General features: G+C 41.9%; 1 protein-coding gene across 6 annotated transcripts in view; it reads right to left on the bottom strand.

Moving 5' to 3' along the window:
* AOPEP (aminopeptidase O (putative)) overlaps window positions 1-16,574 on the bottom strand; it is a 267,939-nt gene extending 251,365 nt beyond the window's left edge. For 3 of the 6 annotated variants that reach the window (XM_067569213.1, XM_067569214.1, XM_067569215.1), the window contains exon 1: window positions 463-1,289. In XM_067569213.1, the coding sequence (XP_067425314.1) occupies window positions 463-1,268 (806 nt within the window). In that variant the 5' untranslated portion in view covers window positions 1,269-1,289. Of the gene's footprint in view, window positions 1-462; window positions 1,419-16,496 lie in introns of those variants that run through there. The other 3 variants (XM_067569212.1, XM_067569216.1, XM_067569211.1) reach the window with 3 other exon arrangements.
* Window positions 16,575-25,024: the final 8,450 nt, after the last annotated feature.

The raw sequence follows: 25,024 nt of genomic DNA, 5'->3' as shown, positions 1-25,024 counted from the left end.
TCAGTATTACAAGCAAAGTGTTATGCTTTATGATTAGTTCCTTATGCTAGGAAGGAAAAAACAAAAACAAAAAAACCCCACAGAATACTAAAGGGAATGTATCTGTCATATATACATTCTCTTCCCCCACTACCTCATTCCTCCACCTCTCCCCCCAACATACACACCTTTACCAGATATGCAACACAATCAATTACTTTCAGTACTGAATACACAAAATGAACAAATGCAATCATTTGATCCAGGCTTAAGGAATGTAATCCTGTTAGGCTTTTGTCTGCCCTTGAGTTTACCTGCTTTATTATGATCCAGTAGAATTCAAACTAAAGATGAACACTCATTTTCACTGCCTTCTTTTCATCTTCTTTGCACACTCACTCCCATTTAATGCATCATTCTGAATTCTTCTCCCCCATGTATAAAATTAACATGGGTACAGCTGTAGAGCTAACAGTTACATACCTGCTACTCTGGTCTGTGGTCCATGTAACCGATTTTCCCTCTGGCTTTGTTTTGTACCATATCCTTATTGCGTGAGGAAAGTCTCTTGCTGCTTGAATCTCTGCTTTCCTTATCTCCAAGCTCCAAGTGCCAGTGGAAAACAGAAGCTCTCCACAACCAGGCGCCTGACTGCACTGGGTGTAATAGTATAGCTGTTCCCTCCACCGATCTGCAGGTAAAGTCACAAGTTCATGTACAATCTGATTCCTATGATTTCTCAGCTCTTCAGAAGCATCAGTTAGTTTGGCAGACCTTGTAAATTTTTCAATACCTGGCACAGCAGCAACATCAACCTCCTCGACCTTTAACACAGATAAATCACAGCAGTCCAATACCAGCAAAAAATCCTCACTCCCATGATTCTCTATGTCACAGCAGTTCTTTGAACTAGAAATCCCAGAAGCCTGTTCCCCGTTGCTATGGTTACCATTTTTATCAGAAGTATCTTTTTCACCTTTAGCACAGACAGCAAAATCATTACATCCAGTTTTAGATGAGCGGGCACTTACATTCGTCACAGGAATGTGACAGGGTTCAGATGCCCTAATTTTGCACGTTTCGTCTGACTGCGAAAGGCAGGTTTCTTCCACATCACTGCCTACTTTTTTGCATCTGCTCCCAGGCTCAAAGAAGAGAACTATGGTGCCTTCAATAACTTGGCTTTTAAAATCCACATCCAAGTCCAATACATAATGCTTTACGAGCATGTGACGTGTGTTGGCCATTAGGGGCAGGTCATCCTTAGCGGGATCTAGCTTCGCCTCCATATTCCAATTTGCTAGGCAACAGTTTTATAAATTCTCTGTCATTTCTCACACAACATGTTTCCAGGACTTTCAGTCTCCCAGTAGCATAAATAACTGTTGGCTAATATAAGGTAGTATAGTGAAGTGCAGTTCCACTACTTCTCTCGCACTCTGTAGAGGGGAAAAACAATCAAAGAACATTTTAAACAAGTGTTCTGAAACGGATGTATCTTGAAGTTAACTACAGTAGAATTATTTTTATTTTTAGAAGTTCTATGGTCAAATATTGAATTCCTTAGTCTATACTGAGGTAGTGAATGTATTGCTCAAGATTAGATTTCAGGATTTGGCAGCTAGAACAGCAGGCAGACTAATCTATATGACAACCATAGAAGATTTCCAAGTGAACAGATTTTTCAAAATATTAGTTTGTTAACTGAAGGAAATGAGCTTTAACAATACAGCCTCATTAACGACACTCTCTTCTCATTGGCAACCCTTTGGAAAATATAAATTGTTATTCAAAATCAAACTTACATTTAAGCATCTTTAAAAACAAGATATGCAGGAATAAAGTATCATTTCTAATTTCTTGCCTCAAATGACAGCAATTATTTTTCTACTATGATTCTATGTAACAAGTGTGAATGAAGGCTAAATGGCCTCGTATGTTTTATACTTTGAGAGTAATAATTTAATATATACAATGTAACTCCAGGGATTAATGTACTTTTTACATTACAACTGCTCTCATATCAGCACTTCTAGTAAATTACAAGAAAATGAGCCAATTTATGAGGAGTGCGTTCTAAGTATTCCTTTGAGATTGCTCATGGAGATTTTTCAAATTTATAGTTAGATACTCAAGGTATATCATTACATCTTAATAGCTGGAAACCCATTAACATTCTGGATAATAGCCTTCTTATGGCAAACAAAAGGTCTTCTCACTGGAAAATATGCAAATACTTATAAAGGGAAGAAAAAATTAAAATGCATCAACATCTGTAGCAATAAAAGACAGAAGTTCTTCAATAAAAGTTTTGAACCAATATGTACTTTGTTTTTACAACATAGTGATTGAGCCAATATTAAAATTGTACAAAGTCATTTAGCTCACTGATGTTTTCTTTGTTGTAACTGAATATTTTCTAGCATGTTCCATTTATATCCATTTACTGAATACTAAGAAACTTAAGAGACAAGAAATTGAAAACCTCAGCTCCGACTCTTAGTGCAACTTCTCTAGGATAGACTGACTCAGCATGACCTTTGAATGTGTGTGTATTCTGTCTTATTTGTCAAAATCTACCTGGTGGCTGGCTTCGCTTTCATATAAAAAGATTACTACTTTAAATCTCCACTATTCAATCTTTTTTAAAAATTGAACTAAGACATACTGTAAAATATTTTGGAGATTAGAAATTAGAGAAGGAAGGGAACTACTAGGACATCTAGCCCAATCTCTGCCAATGTAGGAATGCTTCCTATAACCTCTGTCCAGTTTATTTTAAATATGTGAAGTGGTGAGGCATCCCTGGGGATGTTGTTTCACAGCCTTATATACCTCACTAGTCCAGATCATCTCAGAGAGACTCGTATGTGGTTCTCCCACTGTCTGTGCAAAATAGCAGTCAGGGTCAGACTCCTCCATGACTCCTTCCCTCTTTTTTGGGATCCCATAGCTCTCTATTTGATTGGTATCCAAAGGGAAAGGCTCAGACCAACAAAGGACTACTCTGGCCCCCACACTAGTGCCAGGAAAAAAGGTAACAACTTTGGGCTGTATTACCTTTCCATGGGTGAACACTCCTTAAAAGGGGTTTTTCGGGAATAGCTAGAGGCAGTGGAAACCTCAATTGCTTGCTTCTATTGAACCTATCTGATCATCTTTAGCACAGACCATTAAGCTTTTACCATGATAGGGAACCCAGAATTAACACACAAGGCCTTTTCCTCTAAAGGATCCAAGTAATTACAAAAACAGTTGGGAAGATGGAACAGCAGCTCATTTCACACTAGGTGATCCCCATGCCCACAGAATGTTTAGGAGGACATTCAGAATTCCTCACTGAGTTTCCTTTCCCTTAACTCCCTCCTGCATATTTCCACATAGGAGAAGTTTTTCCCCATTTTTCTTTAATATAATCTCATGACTGCTAGTTACAGCCTCTTGTGCCTTCCTTGATGATCACATGCTTCCAATATTTGCAAACAGTTATCAAAGTGCCACACCATCTTAGCTACTGCTTAGGCAAGTTATATGTACATTTACCTTTTTTAGAACTCAAACCTGCATTAGAAGGCACTAGCACAAACTCCTGAGCCTCGGCACTCCCAATGAAATAAAAACACCTTTGCACAAGCGTAGGGATCTCCACTAATAGATTTCAATGAAAATCTTGGCTTCAATATTTTACCCTCACCCTAGTTCAATCTACTTACTTATTTATATAAGTATATATATGGTCTCTATCACCATAATACCAAGTGCTGCCTAACTATTTAAAAACAGAAACAACAGAATCTTAGAGATGGAACAGCAGCATTTAGTGAATATTGGTAACAAATGCCAGAGAGAGATCCGGCAGGATGAGTATGGATGGATGGGCCTTGTTTATTGACCGTAGAAGATCATCCACCAGAGCAGGGAACCACTTTCTCTGTACTATGCCTTGGCTTGAAGTCTGACTGCAAATACACATGAAAGCCAAAAGTTCAAAATGCTACTATGCATATGCCAATATGATTTTATGATTAATGCACTACACTGGTTCTCTCATAATCTGGGTTTTGTTCCTGATACTACCACAAACTTTCTGTATGACTTTTGGCAAGTATCTTAATCTCTGTGCCTCAATTCTCCACCTGTAATGTAGGAATGATAATATCTAACGCACAGGGACATTATAATGAATGTATTAATGCCTGTGAAATTCTCAGACAGTATGGTGATAAGCACCATGGAAAATCCTACCATAATAAAACTAATGTTGTTCAGTGCACACAAAACAAAGGGTAAAATTTAATTAGAGGATTTATTAATGTATTTACGATTAATTGTTGCAAACAGCAAGGTTAGGAGGAAACAAAGCCCTGTACCAGTAAAACTCAATGAATAAAATTCATTTGAATAAAAATTAAATAAATTTAAATAACGTTTACAAAATTATTTTAAGACCTGAAACCTCAGATTCAAGGCAGTCACACGTTTCAATGAAGCAAAGAAAAATATGGGGATTCAGATCAAGAGGTTTCTGTTAATTAAGGGTGACGTGATCGCACATCTCAACATCTTATACTTCTGTACATGGATTTATATAAAGTTTTAACAGTTTCTCTTATAAGACTATGCAAATGAGGTGAATGTGTATTGCTTCAGACTTGCCCCTCCTCCTGACTTGAGCAACCGGTATTGAGCACCTTCCAAAAGTTATAAAGTGCACATTAAGATCTCCCTCTCTTCCCTTTTCCCCACCCTCCTCATCCTAGTCTCTATCTTCCTCCCAAAGGACTGGCTTTAGTTTATTTTGTATGTATGGGTTTCTGGGTCTTTGGGTTTTTTAAATATGGTGTTATTTCTGGAAGTCTGGTCACAGAAATAGGTTTTTCATTTTGTTCTGAAAGTGATGAGATTCACAGTCATCCGGATATCTTCCAAAGGTTAGTTCAGCTACGTGGTGCAATCAGGGAGAAAGCTAGGTTTTCTGTGCATGACTTTCGCTCAAGGACAGTTCTATTTTTTCCAGGGGAATGTGGATGCTGTTGAAAGTCATGATCCCACAAAGTGAGGTGGTCCCTCAAGTAACTTGAGACAACCCTGGAGTTCTGATGAGCAGTACTAAAACGTTACATTTGACCCAGTATTCAACAGGGAGATGGTGAAGACAGAGTACTGGGGTGATGCACTCATGGCAGGTTGTTACACAGAAACAGGCTACTGTACCAACTGTAGCTTTTTCAAGGGCTGGTGGTCACTTCCTGATGTTCAGAGAATTAAATCAATCAACTCTCAAGGTCACATATCTGTGGAACACTGAGGTTAGGTTCAGCTCTGACAGGTGGTGGTGTCTTCTTTCCAGCCATAGATGGAAAAGGGCATTTTTATTTATGATATTATAGACTTTCTTGATAACGTGAGGGTAGACACCCTCCTTATTAAGACAGGATGAGTTCTTCAAAGTGTTTCTTTTTTCCCCTCCACCACCACCACACCTGTTCCATATTGAGCTTCTACCAGCTCCTCTTCAACCAGCTGCTACTATCAGCCATCAAATAGCTGGGAGATGGTGCTCTTTGCATCTGATATGAAAGTGATACAGAGCTGTGTCTCAACAGCATATTGTTGGCATTTCAGTCCATATTGTCTCAGCATCTCTTAAGAGAAAAAAAGACAATTTCATGTTTGACGGTATCAAATGCAGCAGAGGTCCAACAGCATCAGTAGGAATGTCTGGCTCTTATCCAGTCATGAGACTACCATCCATCAATACCAACAGCACCAATTCACTTCCATGTACTGGCCTGGAGCTTAAATGGGAGGATTTCAGAACATTTACTGTATGTAGGTGGAGTTGGAATCAAGCTTCAGCAAGCTTCTCAGTTAAATTGCTCAGCAATGGGAAATTTGAGACCAGTCAGTAGCTAGAGATATTAGCTGTATGGGGGAAATGGTTTCCCAGGTATTGACCAGAATGTAGCATGCTTTCAGGGTAGACATTCCTCCTCACCTACAACGTCCTGATTACCTCAATTCCTAGGAAGTCCCAGTTTCTCTAAATACTTTTTCACATGTTAAGAATGGTCTTCATAAGTAACAGGTGGATGCTAGATTTTCCTACAGTGCTTCTAGAATTTGCCGAGACAGGAATGGAAACACTCAAGACAAGAAACGTATGTTATTGTACTTAGGATACCAGGAACCATACAATGCACATGAGAGACTGCCTCAACACAGATGATTTTGCTCTACACTACTTAGTTCATAGATCTTAGATATGTGTGATTAGTATTTGATGTACAGTGTCAAATTTTCTGCTGATGTAAATAGTCACAGCTCCATTGACTTCAGTGAAGTTTTGTCCATTGAACACTTGTACAGAATTATGTAGCAAAGCTAAAATTGATGTGGAAACTATATAAATTGTTTGAGAGCAGGAACAATACAAGAGAGCTAAGTTATACCCATGGTTACAACACATCTCAGTGGTATTAAAAGCAAAACATTGTCACTTATGGTTTGGTTCACCATAAACAGTCAAGAAGAAATAAAACAAATGTTTTGCTTCAGCGTTATTTTCTGTAACAGCCCAAATTTTACACAGTGACATAAAATATACTACACCTGTATAAACAATATGTATATACAGAGAATACATATGTGAAGATGAGATTGTAGCACACTTATAAAGATATTCTGTGGGCTGGCAATAACAGCAAAAGCCTGAGAATTTAGATGATCCTGAGTGCTAATTACAGAGAAGGCACAGATGCATTGTAGAACAGGGGACAAATCATTTCATAATGCATTACGTTTTTATACCAAACTTCATAAAAGCAGCTCCAAGCACTTGCCAGTCATCAATTATCAGGAATCTGAAGTGAAATTATGGCCCCATAAACTCAGTGGGAGTTTTGGCATTAGCTTCAAGTGGGCCAGAATTTCATGCTTGGTTTCTAGCTAAACAGAAAACATCTGCTCATCACAATATAATTTTTTCAAGGTTTGAATTTAATAGGCAAACATTGGGAACAGGGAAAAACAGATAAGCAAACGGAAAGTGGTAAGTTTATTTAAAAATCCTACTTAGATTGTAAGCTCTTTGGGGTGAAATACTATTTTTTTGTTCTGTATTTGTACGGTACCCTAACATAATGGAGTCTTGGTGCATGACAGGGACCTCCTGCGTGCTACTGCAATACAAACAGTGAAACAGACTTTCAACAGAATCCAGATCCTATCCTCACTATTTGCTTTAAATTAGTCTGTAGCACTCTCTTTTCACGTTCCGTTGTTCACTTTTTTGGGCATGCACATAGCAAGTTTTAAGTGGTTTTGTGTAGATGCACTCTACTGTGTTACACTGTGTGTAAGCTATAAATGAAACGTTAAAAAATGAGCAATGTTTTTATTTATTTAATTTCTAAACAACTATTTTTTGCTCATATCTGCACAAGTACAATTCAAATAAAAGTGATCCTAAGATATTAAAAAAAGCACTAATATAGCCAAAAGGAAACACTGAAAATGTGTAAAAATAGAGGCCAAACCCTGGAATTCCTAATTAAGCCCCACAGATGTCTATAAGGTAGGTATGTAAAGCATTAGTTCTCAAATTTTAGGTTTTTTTATGGTAGACAACTCTTAAGGAAGACATGCGGACTACCACTTCCTCACTGAAGTCCAATTAAATACCTTTCCCTCCGGCAATTACAGCACTTCGATTCATGAGACAGCATTAGGAGACAAAATGAAAATTAAACTGGCTTTAGTGTGATGGCTATGACTGATTTGTTATACCCTACCCCTCATTTTGTACGTAAGTTGTTCATTTCCTCTGCCCCATATAGGAACTTTACATTTATCACTGCCAAATTTCCCCATATTGCTTGCAGCTACATGGCTCTGTAATTCTGCAGTTTAGTTAAAGGATCTGTGTTGTGGGTGCAGAAATGTGGTGGTTGTTTTATGTTTGTGTTTAAGTTTTGTTGGTCAAAAAGCCTTTTGGAAATCCACATAATCTAGAGTTTAGATATAGCTACCAAAATCATCACAGCCTGAAGTTCTCACGGAAGAAGCCTGCAGACCACTTGGAAGTATTCTTAGTACCATGTTTGAGAACCATTGCTGAAAAGTATTAGACCACTGAAAGAAAGGCAAAGAGATGAAGCAAACTTGTTGCCTTTCTGTATGATCTTCAGCAGCAGAGTCAATACTGAAACCAAGTCCCTTGACTCTCATTTATATGCTCTAACTCCTAAGCAACAGTCGCTCTTGTGCCTCAGTGCATTTTAACAAAATCAGGTAAAACACCACCAAGACTTCATCCTTACCAGATCTTGCATCCGTGTTTAGATTTGAGAAGGAAGAGTTACAAATCTGTACGGCTTTAAACATACAACCACTTCTTCATTTTAAGTATTATAAATTGTATATGGTTCGTCTGTGTGTGCATTATTTGCACTATTTGTTGTTTCAGATAGTTCCTATTTTAACTAGATATTCTTTTGATAGAGATTTTTTTCTTTTTAAAAAAAAGGACAGAAAAGTAGTTTTGGCAGGATATTCATCCAATAAAAGGAAAACAACAAACCTACATAGATGTTTGTAGAGACATGCTTCCGACTTCATTAGCTGGCTCCTCTGGGACAAACACTTGAGTCCTGGAATACAAAGTCCCACAACAGCAGTAGGCTTAACCTTAAAATATTAAGTTTTCCTTCAATGACTGCTAATTTTTTCAATTGCTAGAATCTTCCGAGATCAAAACTTTAGTTAAATACATTGAATTAGAAACCTACGAGAATACCAATGAGTATCTGAGGTTGTTAAAAAGATTTATTATATCTGAAAAATAATCTGATCATTTTTAGAAATTACTAAAATGCATATGCAAAAGGAGACAGTGGTTGTATATATTACCATAACTTCAGCATTTCCTGCCTTTTGAGTGCTTAATTGCTCAACCATTAAGTCCTCAACAACACTTTTAGCATATTTTCCAAACTTTTTCACTTTATTGAAAAAGAGATAGTTCCATAGTCCAGTAATATTTAACGGTTCTCCACAAGAACACCCAAGACAAATCTATACCAAGTGCTCCATGACATACACACCTTCTTTAGTCAATAGTGATTGAGGCAAGGGCTCCTTCAGACTCCCTTGCGTTAGCTACAGCACACTTTCAGTATATTTGTTGGTGCATAGCTCTGTTACCCATGCACAAATGCCCAGACTGGCCTTTTTTAAAGTGGCACACCTTTTACAAGTTTAAGCTTTCATCCTGCAAGCACTTAAACATGTGCTCAGCTTCACTCATGTGAGTAAACACAAAAGCAAGTATATAAAGGATAGGGGTTTACAAGAGAGACCCTATTCAAAATGTACTGTGCACATAAGAAGTGTGTTTTTCAGCAGACCATCACCTCAGAAATATCAAAATAAGTTTTCACCAGGAAGACTCAAGGGAGCTTGATAGGTCATCTAGTCCAGTCCCCTGCACTCAAGGCAGGATTAAGTAACGATTAGACCATTCCTGATGGTGTTTGTCTAACCTGTTCTTAAAGACCTCCAATGACAGAGATTTCACAGCCTCCCTAGGCAATTTGTTCCAGTGCTTAACTACTATGACAGTTAGGAAGTTTTTCCTAATGTCAAATCCAAAGCTCCCTTGCTGCAATTTCAGCCCATTGCTTCTTGTCCCATCCTCAAATGTGAACTAGAACAATCTTTCCCCCTCCTCCTTGTAACAATCTTTTTTGTACTTGAAAACTGTTATGTCCCTCCTTGGTCTTCTCTTCTCCAGACTAAACAAACCCAATTTTTTTTCTTCCAATCTTTCCTCATAGGTCATGTTTTCTAGACCTTCATTTCTATTGCTCTCCTCTTCACTCCTCCAATTTGTCTACATCTTTCCTGAAATGTGGCACCCAGAACTGGACACAATATTCCAGCTGCAGCTTTATCAGCTGGGAGTAGAGCGGAAGACTTACTTCTCATGTCTTGCTTACAACACTCCTGCCAATACATACTAGCAGACAGGCTGGTTAACCTAGTGAGGGCTTTAAACTAGTTTCGACGGGGGATGGGGACCTAAGCCCGAAGGTTAGGGGGGAAGAGGGACACCACAAGGAAGCAGAAGGAGGAGGGTGCAGCAGGGGAGGCCTCCCGATTCATACTGCGAAAGTAGGCCAGTCGGCTACTTATCTCAAGTGCCTGTACACAAATGCAAGAAGTCTGGGAAACAAGCAGGAAGAACTGGAAGTCCTGGCACAGTCAAGAAACTACAACATGATTGGAATAACTGAGACTTGGTGGAATAACTCTCACAATTGGAGCGCTGTCATGGATGGGTATAAACTGTTCAGGAAGGACAGGCAGGGGCGAAAGGGGGAAGGAGTTGCACTGTATGTAAGAGAACACTATGACTGCTCTGAGCTCCAGTATGAAACTGGAGATAAGCCAGTTGAGAGTCTCTGGGTTAAGCTTAGAAGCAAGAACAATAAGCGTGATGTCGTGGTGGGTGTCTGTTACAGACCACCAGACCAGGAGGATGAGGTAGATGAGGCTTTCTTCAGTCAACTAGGGAAAGTTTCCAGTTCACAGGACCTGATTCTCATGGGAGACTTCAATCACCCTGACATCTGCTGGAAGAGCAATACAGCAGAGCACAAACAATCCAGGAAGTTTTTGGAGAGTGTCACTGACAATTTCCTGGTGCAAGTGCTGGAGCAACCAACTAGGGGCCGAGCTTCTCTTGATCTGCTGCTCACAAACAGGGAAGATTTGGTAGGGGAAGTAGAAGTGGGTGGCAACCTAGGCAGCAGTGACCATGAGATGGTCGAGTTCAGGATCCTGACGAAAGGAAGAAAGGAGAACAGCAGGATACGGACCATGGACTTCAGAAAAGCGGACTTTGATTCTCTCAGGGAACTGATGGGCAGGATTCCTTGGGAGGCTAATATGAGGGGGAAAGGAACCCAAGAGAGCTGGCTGTATTTTAAAGAGACCTTATTGAGGGCAGAGGAGCAAACCATCCCGATGTGCAGAAAGAATAGCAAATATGGTAGGCGTCCAGCTTGGCTTAACAAAGATGTCCTTGGCGAACTTAAACGCAAAAAAGAAGCTTACAAGAAGTGGAAGCTTGGTCAGATGACTAGGGAGGAGTACATAAACACTGCTCGAACATGCAGGAATGAAATCAGGAAGGCCAAAGCGCAATTGGAGTTGCAGCTAGCAAGGGAAGTGAAGGGGAACAAGAAGGGTTTCTACAGGCATGTTGCCAACAAGAGGAAGATTAGGGAAAGTGTGGGCCCCTTAGAGAATGAGGGAGGCGACCTAGTGACGGAGGATGTGGAGAAAGCTGAGGTACTCAATGCCTTTTTTGCCTCTGTCTTCACAGACAAGATCAGCTCCCAGACTGCCGTACTGGGTGGCACAGAATGGGAATTGGCGAACATCCCGCAGTGCTGAAGGAACGGGTTCAAGACTATTTAGAAGGATTGGACATTCACAAGTCCATGGGGCCGTATGCAATGCACCCGAGGGTGCTGAGGGAGTTGGCTGAGGTGATTTCAGAGCCATTGGCTATTATCTTTGAAAGCTCGTGGGAACAGGGGGAGGTCCCTGACGACTGGAAAAAAGCAAATATAGTGCCCATCTTCAAAAAAGGGAGGAAAGAGGATCTAGGGAACTACAGACCAGTCAGCCTCACCTCAATCCCTGGAAAAATCATGGAGCAGGTCCTTAAGGAATCCATTTTAAGGCACTTGGAAGAGAGGAAGGTGATCAGGAACAGTCAACACGGATTCACCAAGGGAAAGTCATGCCTGACCAACCTGATTGCTTTCTATGATGAGGGGACTGGCTCTGTGGATGTAGGGAAGGCGGTGGACGTGATATACCTTGACTTTAGCAAAGCTTTTGATACTGTCTCTCACAGTATTCTTATCAGCAAGTTAAAGAAGTATGGGTTGGATGAATGGACTATAAAATGGATAGAGAACTGGCTAGAGCATAGGGCTCAACGAGTAGTGATCAATGGCTCCATGTATAGCTGGCAACCAGTCACAAGCAGAGTTCCCCAGGGGTCAGTCCTGGGGCCGGTTTTGTTCAACATCTTTATTAATGATCTGGAGGATGGGGTAGATTGCACCCTCAGCAAGTTTGCAGACGACACTAAGCTGGGGGGAGTGGTAGATACCCTGCAAGGTAGGGCTAGGATACAGAGTGACCTAAACAAACTGGAGGATTGGGCCAAAAGAAATCTAATGAGGTTCAACAAAGAAAAGTGCAGAGTCCTCCACTTAGGAAGGAAGAATCCCATGCACAGCTATAGACTGGGGACCAACGAACTGGGCAGCAGCTCTGCAGAAAGGGACCTGGGGGTAACGGTGGATAAAAAGCTGGATATGAGTCAGCAGTGTGCCCTGGTTGTCAAGAAAGCTAATGGCATATTGGGCTGCATTAGGAGGGGCATTGCCAGCCGGTCACGGGAAGTGATTATTCCCCTCTATTCGGCATTGGTGAGGCCGCATTTAGAATATTGTATCCAGTTTTGGGCCCCCCACTACAAAAAGGATGTGGACAAGTTGGAGACAGTCCAGCGGAGGGCAACAAAAATGATTAGGGGCTGGAGCACAGGACTTATGAGGAGAGGCTGAGGGAACTGGGCTTGTTTAGTCTGCAAAAGAGAAGAGTGAGGAGGGATTTGATAGCGGCCTTTAACTACCTGAAAGGGGGTTCCAGGGAGGATGGGGCTAGGCTGTTCTCGGTGGTGGCAGATGACAGAACAAGGAGCAACGGTCTCAAGTTGCAGGGGGGGAGGTCTAGGTTGGACATTAGGAAAAAGTTTTTTACTAGGAGGGTGGTGAAGCACTGGAATAGGTTACCTAGGGAGGTAGTGGGATCTCCATCCTTAGAGGTTTTTAAGCTGAGGCTTGACAAAGCCCTGGTTGGGATGATATAGCTGAGGTTAGTCCTGCTTTGAGCAGGGGGTTGGACTAGATGACCTCCTGAGGTCCCTTCCAACTCTAATATTCTATGATTCTATGTTTGCTTTTTTTGCAACCTTACACTGCAGACTCTCATGTAGCTTGTGATCCACTGTTACCCACCAATCCCCAAACGACAAGGAATACTGTGGAAAGTGGTTGCTGTTGTTGGTTTGGGTTTTATTTCCAGTTTATTTTGATTTGGGAGGAGTATATACACATACTATATGATATATACAGGTGTACTCTATTCCAACCCATCTTCTCTCTTTAAAAGTAACTGACATTTTCCATTTATTGTTCCAATTTATAAAGAGTAATTAACTTGGGGAAGAGAATCAAGCTTGTAAAATCACAGCCCAAAACATGGTTTTAGAAGTAATTGAGAGCATGGGGTCAGAAGAGGAACATGTGTAGCCTTCATTATAGCAGTTGCTGTAACTGCTCTCTTCCCCACGTCCAAATATAGCTCTGTGTTAGACATGAGGTTTCTTAGAAGACAGAGCTTCCTCCACCATACAAAGGTCTGGGTCATAACCTAAGCTAACAAAACATTTTTGTTTCCTTTGTTACACGTGGTTCACTCCTGATTTCAACAATAAAACCTTTGGGGAGGAAAAAAAAACTGCTACTGAAAGACTTTTGTTGCTGGACCAGCTGGCCCACACCACCAGCTCAAAGCCTCACGAAAGGGGAAAAATAAAGGCACATGAAGTTAGAGAGGTGCATGTTGGGATCATCTTCATACAGTGCAGAAGCAACAGAGGCAAAGTGTACTGCGACTTTAAGTGCTATGATGGGGGGTGGGGGGGAGGGTCAGGGAAGGCAAAGACAACGAACACTTCCTCTCCCTTACCTCCTTAGATATTCTTGTTTCTAAAAGTTTTCGAAAAATCATTTCTATACACAGTTACAATCAAGGCTACCTTACTTGGGGAGTGGGAAAGGAATCTACTCAAATGATTTACCAAGATCACAAATTGTCATTCTTTAAACCCATTTTTGTTCATTACTTCTGCAATTAATGCCACTTATTTCAAATGCATAGACTAAAGCAATTAAGATTTGATCCATTATGGTGTTTAATATATACAAGTATTTGCTACTTTTAGGCCCCTACATTTGAGTTAAAAATAACTCAGATACCATAGTGATAAGGGCTACATAAGTACCTAGATCAGCAAGGTGCTTGACATATTCAGATTACAAAGCTTGAAGTTATGCATTGAAACCTAAAGACAGCTATGAAATGTTCACTTTTAAACAATGATATTAAATAGTAATATCCCATCAACCCCCCCAAAAAAGTGACTATAATTCAAATATTGTGGAAATGTTAGTGAATAAAGCTGCCTTTAATGAAGTTTTCTACTTGGCGGCTACCCTGACCCAAAAAAAGTTGTAACAGTTCATATCCAAGCAGGTCTCTAGATGTCTGCTATCTAGCATGATTAGAGACAAATATTGTCTGTGCAGATGTTTTTATGATTCTAAGTTCATTCATATACATGTTCCGTTAACTACATGGCTGAGATTTTCAAAGCCTATAGGGGATTTAGACAACTCACACTCAGGTTAATGGAGGTTGTGTGGCTAAACCTGTGGTTGGCTTACCCATTCTAACTATTGTAAAAAGCACTAAAATGAGGAGTAATGAAGCCAACAGAACACAGGATAACTTTGAAATAGGTCTGAACTATATATGGAAAAACAACCCCTTATGTTCATTATATATCAACAACCAATCCAAGGGCAAATCTCCCTAAGTCACATTGGTGATCTCAGATGTGTTTCCCAAACTCATTCTACACACAGAAATCCCCGTAATACAGTTCACAGTAAAGGTCTACAGTGTGGACTAGAGAGGAAGAATGTTGCCTTATGTTAAGTTAAGTTTCTTATACCATAAAAATTTACATATCAGAAACCAGAAATCCAAAAAAACCTGTTGGAATTTATTTTAGTAAGCATTGTCATAGCAAAACATTGAAAGAAAGGACAATTTATACTTTTAAAAAAGGATGTTGTCCTTTTATTTAGCAGTCTAGAGAAGAGAAAAACTTCCAATTCTAGAAATTCACAATTTTTATATACAACCAGAACAAAGGATCAGAGTTAAAATGTATTTAAATATTTATTACATAAACACGTATATACAATTTAACCCATTACTATTCAACAGCTTTTGTTAATCTCTCCTAAAATGTTTTTCAGTATTGTACATTATAAGAATCCCCTCATGCTTGGCGATCGTTTATTATTGTTTTCTGGTGCAGCTACTGATATATACCCTGTGCCAGCAATGGGTTTCACTCAGTTAGATGACACTTTTTAGGAACGAATGTGTTCTTCTTTGTGTGGGCAAAAGTCATACGAAAGCTAAATCCATTTTGAATTATACCAGCTAAAGTTACATGTACAAGCAAGAAAAGACCTCCTGTCATTGGTTTTTAAACAAATTATTTTAACCGATATAAACGGCAAGACAAAGAATACACAAAATCCTTCTAAACCAAAACATTCTTATTTCTCCATAGACTCTCATCAGATCATAATAATTGATGGTATCCATATATCCTCTCAGCGCAACATACAGGATGTGTTTTTCAAATGCAAATTAGATAATAAAGCAAGTATTAATGGGATTCAAAAACACAGCCATTTCCAACGTACAGCTAATTTAATAACAAAAAATGTAATCCTTCCAATTGATCTTGCTTTGGAAAGCATATGGCCTTTCTAATACACAAACCAGTAACACCTTTTGAAAGAATTTACAGTAACCATTAACAATACTTGTTTTTCAGGTGACTACAATTAGCACAAGTAAATTTCATCTGATGCAAAGTTCTGTATTGACTATTTAGAAAAAAAAAATCACAATTCTGTCTCATAAACATGACATGTATAAAAGCCACCAAATTACGAGCAAGTTGACCACACGTATTTTATGCACTGGAGGGATGGAGCAGGCAGGAGCACAAGTCGCAGGTGGGGGCAGCCAGGAGCAGCAGGACTGGAAGGCACAGGGCAGGGGAGCACAGCCAGGAGCCGGACTGGAGGGACACGCACGCACGCACACACACACACAGGTAAGGCGAGGGTGCGGAGGGGAGGGGATGGGTGGTGGTGGTGGTGGATCGGGGAGGGAGCAGAGAGCAGAGGTGGAGGAGCGGGAAAGGGTACGGGAAAGGGACGTGGCCGGGGAACGAGGCGGATTGGGGGTCGCGCACAGGGGCAGGGGAAGCCAGTCGTGTGGGGCCCAACAGAGAAGGGAGCCGCGCTGCGTGGGGCGCGATCCAGGCGGGGGGGGGCACACCGGGGAGCGAGCCGGGAGGGGGCGGCCCGGCCACACGGAGAAGGGGGGGGCAGGGGTGGGCAGAGTAGCGAGCGGCAGGCGCTGGCTGCGGGCAGACGGAAGGAGCGGTGCCGTTGCCGAAAAGTTCCCGCATTCCACCCCGGGGCCGCTGGCTGCGGGCGGGGCCAGGACGCGGCCGTGGAAGCCCCAAGAGCGGAGCCGCTGTGCTGCTTGTTTACCTGACACTAGCGGCTGCTTCCTGTCCTGCCTGCTGACAGCGCTGAGTCCAGCCAGCCAGGCGGGCGCCTCTTGATGACCTCATCAACCTGCTGCGTCCTCCTCCATGTGACGATCCACACAGCCCCGCCCGCCACTCTTGAGGCGCTCCACAAGCCCCGCCCCGCAGTGATCACACCCCTCCCCCCGAATTCTGTCCTTTTCTGGTTTAGCCCCGCCCTCCTGGCTGTCCGGGCCTGTGCGACCGGTGGGTGGAGTGGGGGCAGGGGGCGGGGTTGAGACCAGCCCCGCGTGCCCTAGCCCCGCCCCCTGCCCGGCCTGCTCTCCCACGCCTCAGTGTCAGTGCCGGCGGGCAGCGCAGGCGTGGGCCAGCGGCGCCAGCTGCTTGTAGGTCACTAAAGCGCGATCGCCTAAGGCGGCGCGCCTTGTCCCTGCTGCCAACAGGGAAGCCCCGGGATTACAGGCGGGGGAAAGCTGCGTTCCTCCAGCGCCTGCAGTTTTTTAGCCTCTGGCCCGCAGCCTCTTCTGTGTCAGTGGAGGACAAGTGGCGCCGCTCTTACTGCACCAATAACACTGGTGGGTACAGCCCCCCACTCAGCCAGTGTTTGGCTCCTGCTCCCCCAGTTTTGATGCCTAAAAGAAAACAAGCGTGTGTAATAATGACAGTGCCACGAAATCCCAGACCCTGCACCTGCAGCGAGCTGGATCCACCTCACAGTTTGCATTCCCTAAACCAAGTACACGGGAAACAGTTCCAGTTGCACCACCACTGTCTGGATTTCACTACGTGCTGGCATGACAATGCCATAGAGCTCCAGCTCTAGCACTTGCATCATGCTAGATTCAACCACATTTTAATTCCTGGCCCCCACATTCCAAGCTCTAAAGAGAAACGTTTTTGCCTCATCTACTGCACTTTAAAAATCCAGACCCAACTATCCCAGCTCAACAGTACTGTAAAATCTTAAATCTAGTATCTGATTTCTGCAATCCTACCACAAATCCTCTCTGCCATTAAAGCAGAGAATCAAAGAGTGCTTCTACTATTCCATCAACAAAAAAAAGTCTACCCCTCCACCCCCAATTATACATGAAATACATGAAAGCTGCAGCAGTATTGTACAAAATACAGAATGTGTTAATCAAGACCCTCCAGAATGATACAGTGACTATACATGATTTTAACACAAAGGCTGAAAATAACAACGATGGACTGGATAAAGTTATAGGCAAGTGCAGAACCGTGTGGTCCATGGATGTGAACCAAAATGGTGAATGATTAGTAGAAGTTTGCAGTATGAACAACTATTGATAGGTAAAACAATATTTCTTCATAAAGAAATTAATAACGCAACATGGAACCGCACACCCCACCTCGGATGGTGCTACAAATAATCAGATAGATCACTTCTGCAGTTCAAGAAAGTTTCACAGCTCACTGGCAGATGTGTATGTGTATGGGGAGCAGATGTCAGCAGCAATCAGAACATTTGTATCACTACATTGAAGATCAAGTTAAAGAGAATGAAAAAGGTTAAAAGACCATGCATAAAAAGGCATAACTAAATAACCCACATATAAAAAGTGCTTTTCAGCTTACACTGAAGAACAGGTTCAGTGTTCTAACAGGCTTAACTGAAGAAAACCAAGACATCGATACTCTGTGAGAAGACATCAGAAAGCTATTTATAAAGTGCAAAGACAGTTCTAATAACAAAATCAAAAAAAGGAAGAATGAATTAGCAATGTTACTTAGCTGTGAAAAAGAAGTGTAAAGCAAAAACTCAGGAATGCTAAAACATATGAAGACAAGCAAATGGCAAGAAGAATACAGGGTGTTGGATAGAAAGGTATAAAGGAGTGCTAGAAGAGAAAAAGGGCATATATTGATATAAAATATCAGGAGGCTGAAGAAAGCTGGCCTTACAACCTTGTATAAGACAATCAAACAGTTAATAGCAAACTTTAGGAGTCCTGGAGACCCTGTAAAGAGATGCAGATGGAAAGACTCTTAGTAGAGAAGAAGGACAAAGTAAACGATGGGCGAAACATTTTCAGGCTGTTTTAAACTGACCAAGCACACGTGAACTATTAGAAATACGTGACAAAGACCTACTACTAAAATTTTATATTGATTTAGAAGATATTGCAATTGAAGAAGTTAGAAAAGCCATCAGTAAACTAAAAGATGGGAAAGCAGCTGGAGAGGAAAACACTACTGGAGAGATGCTTAAAGCAGGTGACAAAACAGGTGTCCAGACTTTCCTTGTGTTTTGGGATAGAATATGGAATGAAGTAAAGAACCCAACCCACTGGAAGAGAGACCTCCTAGTAAAATTGCCAAAGAACGGTGGGTGACCTTACTGACTGGGAGGAATCACATTATTCATGTACAACATCATCCTGGAATTTATCAAAAAGCAAATAGACCTTCAGCTTGGAGAGAATCAAGTAGGTTTTAGACCTAGATCGTGTGTAGATCATATAGTTTTTCTATAATATCTCTGAGAACAAACTGTGGAATGGCAGGCACCTCTTGTGATATATTTTATAGATTTCCAGAAGACTTTTGACAGCATACACAGAAACAGTCTTTGGAAAATTATGGCATACTATGGAATACCAGCAAAATACTGAGAATAACTAAGGAATTTTAAGGGCAAAAGATAAAGCAAAATTGGATTACCTAATTGTTGTTAATGATTCTGTCCTGCTTAGTTCAACACATGGCTTAATGGAAGAAGACCCAATTTTTGGTAGATACAGCTGCAGCAAGGGAAGACAAAAATATATGGCTGTTAATGTCCTCAGCCTTAGGCAGGTGCAGAATGGTGCTGCAAGAAATCCAGGACAATTGCTGTCCCAGAATCATTCAGCCCAGGACTTGAACTCTGCATTCCGGGACTGTCCGCGCCACTCATTTCAGGATTGGTGAATTCCCTAGGTAGGGCCTAGGAGCAGGGACCTGAAGCAAGGCAGGAAAGCAGGAGCCAGGAATGGACAGGGGTCTGGGGTAAAGAGAACAGGGAACAGACAGGGAGGCAGGCAAGTGGACAGGTTACATAGTAACAGCCAAACTAGGATTCACCAGATTGCTCAGACAACTTCCTGTACCGCTTTCTGGTTTAAGTAGACCATCCCAGCCAATCAGTGGGCCTAGATGTTTCCCCCAATCATGAGCTTCATAGGCATGGGCCTTTGCAAGCTAGAGCTTCACTGGTCCCCTTTTCCACAGGTTCAGATGAGCCACTGAGAGGGTACTGTGGTCTAAGCACTACCTGGCGACCCATGGGCCCATGGTTGAGACCTGTGACCTTCCCTCAAAAGAGGGGGAGGGGAAGAGCTCAACCTAGACAAAGATTATGTGAAACAATAGAGAAAGAAGCCAAATCAACTGTCATTACACTCAGAAGCCTGAACAAAGCAGCATAAAACTAAGATAAATGGTGGAAATTGGTGAACACCCTATGTATCTGAGGGTGAAGAAGGATAAAGGAGAACTTTGCTGGATTTGCCTCACTCTTGGCTGCATCTCTGATACAAGTTAATGGTATTGCACCAGAAATAAAATAACATGGGGTTTTTCCATCTAAACAAGCTTTGTCCTCTACTTTCCATGAATCATTATTAGTAGTTTGAAATAAAGTGCTGCCAAGAGATCAGAATAGTCTCCATTGTTCTTGTATTGTACAGTACAATTTACAATCCAGATTTCCTTTATTTCCCTGAAATGTAACTGTGGTTGTCACTATGGGGTTTGTTTTGTTTGTTTATTTTTTAAAGTTAGGACATCATTTTTGTTTATATGCTACATATGATTAATTAGAAATTGACTGAGCTTGCAAACTTGTCCCCCTCCTGACAGGGTGGTATGGTGGTGAAAACAGCGTTCCCCTCCTGGCGGGATGGGGGGTGAAAGGCTGTCCATGGCTTACAGGAAACAGCGCAGACCTCAGGCTGCTTCTGTTTGGTGGGGTCAGGCTGCCTTGGGTTGGCAGCAGGTGCTCACAGCAGTGCCTGTGAACCTCAGCATCTTCACCTCCTTACCTGTAAGTGGCTGCCCCTCATATGGCAAGTGGAGTTGGGGACAGGAAGCCCAGATGTGCCGACCTTTAAGATGCAATAAAGGCAACGTATATTATTCACTTCCCTCCCCGTTGCTGCCTGATTGCTTACTTCCGGCTCCACATGGTGTTCGGTTGACCAGGCACTTTGTAACTTTGGTGTTCATATCGCTGAGGTTCTACTGTATTGCTAACCTCATAGGAATGTTGTGTATGTAAAATTATTATAACAGTACTGTATGTGGAAAATGAGGCAAAGAAAGGTTTAGTGAATTGCCCAATTTGATGCAGTAAGCTAGCATCAGAACCAGGGTTAGAACATAGAACTCCTATCTCTAAGACTAATGTTCTAATTGCAAACAGCACTCCATACCTTACATACCAAAGTTTTTGTTCTGAAAATGGTTAGAAAGAAAAAATGCATGTACTGAAAAATCCAAGCAGCTACCATAATCTCTCTCAAAGATATCACTGTTTTACATTCTCAGGAACCATTCCGTTAAATGACAGCTACTGCACTGTGTGCATTTATTGTGTGTGTACTTTGATAAGACTTCCAGCAGCTGTCTCTGCACTGCGTGAAGCTTGCTGCTCTTTACAGCTCAGCTACTAAAAAAAGTTAAGGTGACCTTCACATCATGCTGAAATCTTTCTGAAGTTTTTGCTGCCTCGTTGGCATTCAGAGAAACTCCTTAGGTCAGATTCTCTACTGAATGTAAACTGGTGAAGCACCGTCAACTTCAGGGGTACTGTGCCAATTCACACCAGGAGAAAACACAGTCAACAATGTTTACTTAACAATTCTGCACTCTAGTCCTTCCTACAGTGTTTACATATCATCTTGGGAGGAAGCTGTTCTAACAAAATGACGACAAATTTGATCATTTGGAATTAATTTTTCCCAGATATGCTCCATAATCTTTTTCTTCAAGCCCTTAGCATTTCAGCAGGTGACATGGGTTCCCCAGAGTTCCAAAGGAAGGCTGCAAGACCTGCCACATTGGGTGATGGGGCACTTTTGGGCATGAAAGGACTGATTGTAAGTGGCTAATTAAATCCCCTCCCATGGGTGTCTGGAGACAAAGAAAATGAACAGGAACAACTCATGGTGATCTGGAGCTTGAGAATCACTCATCTGTCACAACCTGGCTTTGTCCTGATGAGGCTTTTCAAATCATGTTAAGACAACAGGATGGAAAAACACACCCTCCTTTTTGCCCGTCATGATAGGGCCCTAGTATTGCTATATGAGATATCCTTATTTCAGTGAGTTTTGGCTATGATACAAACAATAAAAAGCTCTCCAAATCATTAATTGGATGTTTCATTCTCTCACTCAGTTTGACAGCCAATGAAAGCTTTTGGAGCAAACAAACACTTATTAGCTGCTGGCACACTCATCCCATCTCTTCTTCTCAATTCACTCTCACTGGTTTCTGGAGTTATCACTTCACTTTCAGCTGCCCAGGAATGCTTCTAATTGGCAAGTTGTTGGTTTTCATTAGTTCTGTCAACCCAGATCCACAAAGAAACTTAGATCCACAAAGAAACTGAGCATTGTGATGCCTAACTTTTAGGCATCTAGAAAAATCACAGGAACACCACTGCAATCCACAAAGCTTGATTTAGGTTCTTACACTCCCTATACAATAAATGGGGAGAAGCAGGAACCTTACTATGTAATCCACAAAACCATACGTGGTAGGTGGTGAGCCACCTAAAATGGCCAAGGAGAGATGCCAAGGAGAGGGGTGTGTCCAAAACCCTGCCCCTCTCTTGGAGATCAATGCCAGGCTACAGTGAGAAGGGAAGCGAGAAGGGACTGGACTAGAAGACCTCTTTAGATCCCTTCTATTCCTACACTAATATGATTCTATGAGATGCTTATTTCTGCTTGAAATCCATGAACCAAGGAAAGATAGGTGTTTCTCCTCCTAAGTCATGATCTGGTAGGCATACTCAGAAGCCTCTTACTCCAAACAAAACAGCTGGTGGGTGGTTGGGAAGGAGGCCGTCCCATATCACCTTTTGCCAAGAAGTTCAGGTATTCACCAGAGAGTGGGAGACCCCCAATTCAAGTCTCCCCTTTATCTGTTGAGAATGGACCTGAACAGAGATCTGCCACCTGTCAAGTCAGTGCTCTAACCACTGAACTATTAAGCGATTCTCACTTTTTCTTTGACCCAGTTAATATTTAACTATTTAATTAAAGTGGAACAATTTCAATGGGAGAGGTTGTGGGGGAGACACATCATAAACCCATAGTCCAGTGGTTAGGGCACTCACCTGAAAGATGGCAGAGTCCTCTTCAAATCCCTTCTCATCAGTCAGAGGGGAGACTTGAATCAGGTGTCTTGCATCTCCTGGGCAAGTACCCTAACCACTGAGTTAAAGATTATAAAGGAGGGCCTCCTCCTCCATGCCTCTCCTCAGCTGTTTTGTGTGCAGTTAGGTGGCTTCTGAGCACACCTATCAGATCATGCAACTTAGGCAGAGGAAAACCTATCTTGCCCCATATTGTGGAACACTCTGAGACTTAGGTGGGAGACAGGTATCCAGATGCCTAGAGTGAAGCACAGTGCACATGCCAAAATCCCATGAAAATAGAAAACCATGACATGTATCTGCCACTGACCTGAACACAATCTTCAGTTCCATTCAAGAGCTCTCTATCAATGACACTAGAACAGGGATGCCAAGTCCCCTCACCAGATTCAACAAACGCTCAATGCACTGAATCAAAAGCCTGATGGAAGTCTATAAAAAAACCACTGCTCCCGCTTATTAAATTCAGTAATCATCATGAAAAGCTATCTCAAGGTAAAGATCTGGTCAAGGGCAGAACTACCTGGTCTAAAGCCACACAGGTTATCTTGGCCTTTGCCATGAAATGCATCATTTTCTTTCTTGCCTGAAGCCAGAAGGGACTGCCCATGCATGTAGTACAAATTGGTGGCTGCTCCTGGAGGAAAAGATTCTTGGATCGGAGGTGCAAGCTGATATGCTATTGAGACTCAGAGAAGTTGAGCCAGATTTGGGAAATACCAATACAACACAGTCAAGGAAGAAAGGAGTGGCCACCAAATAGTCAGAGAGAGAGGAAGTCAGAGAGGAAGTCTGGCAGTTTGTAACTACCAGAGGCCAGAGGTCACAGCAGCATCCTACTTGGCTGGAGACAGACAAGGATGGGCAGGCTGTGGCCACCATAAAAAAGAGGACCAGGCAGAACTCCAGAAGCCAGAAGTTTCAATATCAATACAATCAATATCAGCTCCTCAGCATGAAAACTGTGGAAGATCTCTCAAAACCCAACTTTTCCAAGGGAACAGAGAGAGATATGGGATACGCCAATGGATGGCAGCTCTGCCCAATCTGTAAGAAAATCGATCTCACCCACAAAGAGTTCTCCAACCATCCAAGGAAGACAGACAACACTTGTTGGGGATACAGTACTCAGAAGAATAGACAATATTCTGCAAGGAACAGGCAGCCAACAGAACGGTGTGCTGCCTTCCTCTAACACTGTGTCCAGTGGCTTTGACAAGCAAGGATCACAGAATCATAGATTCATAGGACTGGAAGGGACCTCACAAGGTCATCTAGTCCAGTCTCCTGCACTTATAGAAGGGTCAAGCATTATCTAGACCGTCCCTGACATGTGTTTGTCCAATCTGCTCTTAAAAATCGCCAGTGATCGAGATTCCACAACTTTCCTAGGCAATTTATTCCAGTGTTTAATTACCCCAACAGTTAGAAAGTTTTTCCTAATGTCCAACCTAAACTGCCTTTGCTGCAATTTAAGCCCTTTGCTTTTTATCCTAGCCTCAGAGATTAAGGAGGAGAACAATTTCTCTCCCTCCTCCTTGTAACAACTTTTTATGTACCTGAAAGCTGTTATGTCCCCTGTCAGTCTTCTCTTCTCCATATTAAACGAACCCAATTTTTTCAATCTTCCTTCACAGGTCATATTTTCTAGTCCTTTAATTATGTTTGTTGCTCTTATCTGGACTTTCTCCAATTTATCCACATCTTTCCTGAAATGTGGTGCCCAGAACTGGATACAATACTTCAGTTGAGGCCTAATCAGTGTGGAATAGAGCAGAAGAATTACTTTTCGTGTCTTGTTTACAAACACTCCTGCCAGTGCATCCCAGAATGATGATTCATTGGTGATGGTTCATATCGGCACTAATGACACTGTCTCACTGGATATCTCACAGATAATAGATAACTTCAGAGAACCTGGAGGCATGCTGAAGAAGAAGAATGTCCAAATGATATCTGAGATCCTTCCTGTGTCACAAGCAAAGAAATGCAGAAGGCAGAAGATGCTGCAAGTGAACCCCTGGCTGGGTAAGTGTTGTAAGGTGGAGGATTTTGGTTTGGTGGAACACGGTCCATCTTCTATGGAGAGAGGAGGCTGTATAGCCTGGATGGCCTCCACCTTTGTAGAATAGGAACCAATC

This window comes from Emydura macquarii, unplaced genomic scaffold (assembly GCF_026122565.2).
Source record: "Emydura macquarii macquarii isolate MOO-44397 ecotype Brisbane River unplaced genomic scaffold, CSIRO-AGI_Emac_v2 contig_2897, whole genome shotgun sequence".
NCBI lineage: Eukaryota > Metazoa > Chordata > Testudines > Chelidae > Emydura > Emydura macquarii.
The sequence above is the reverse complement of the archived record's forward strand: the minus strand, read 5'-3'. Positions and strand labels throughout refer to the sequence as shown.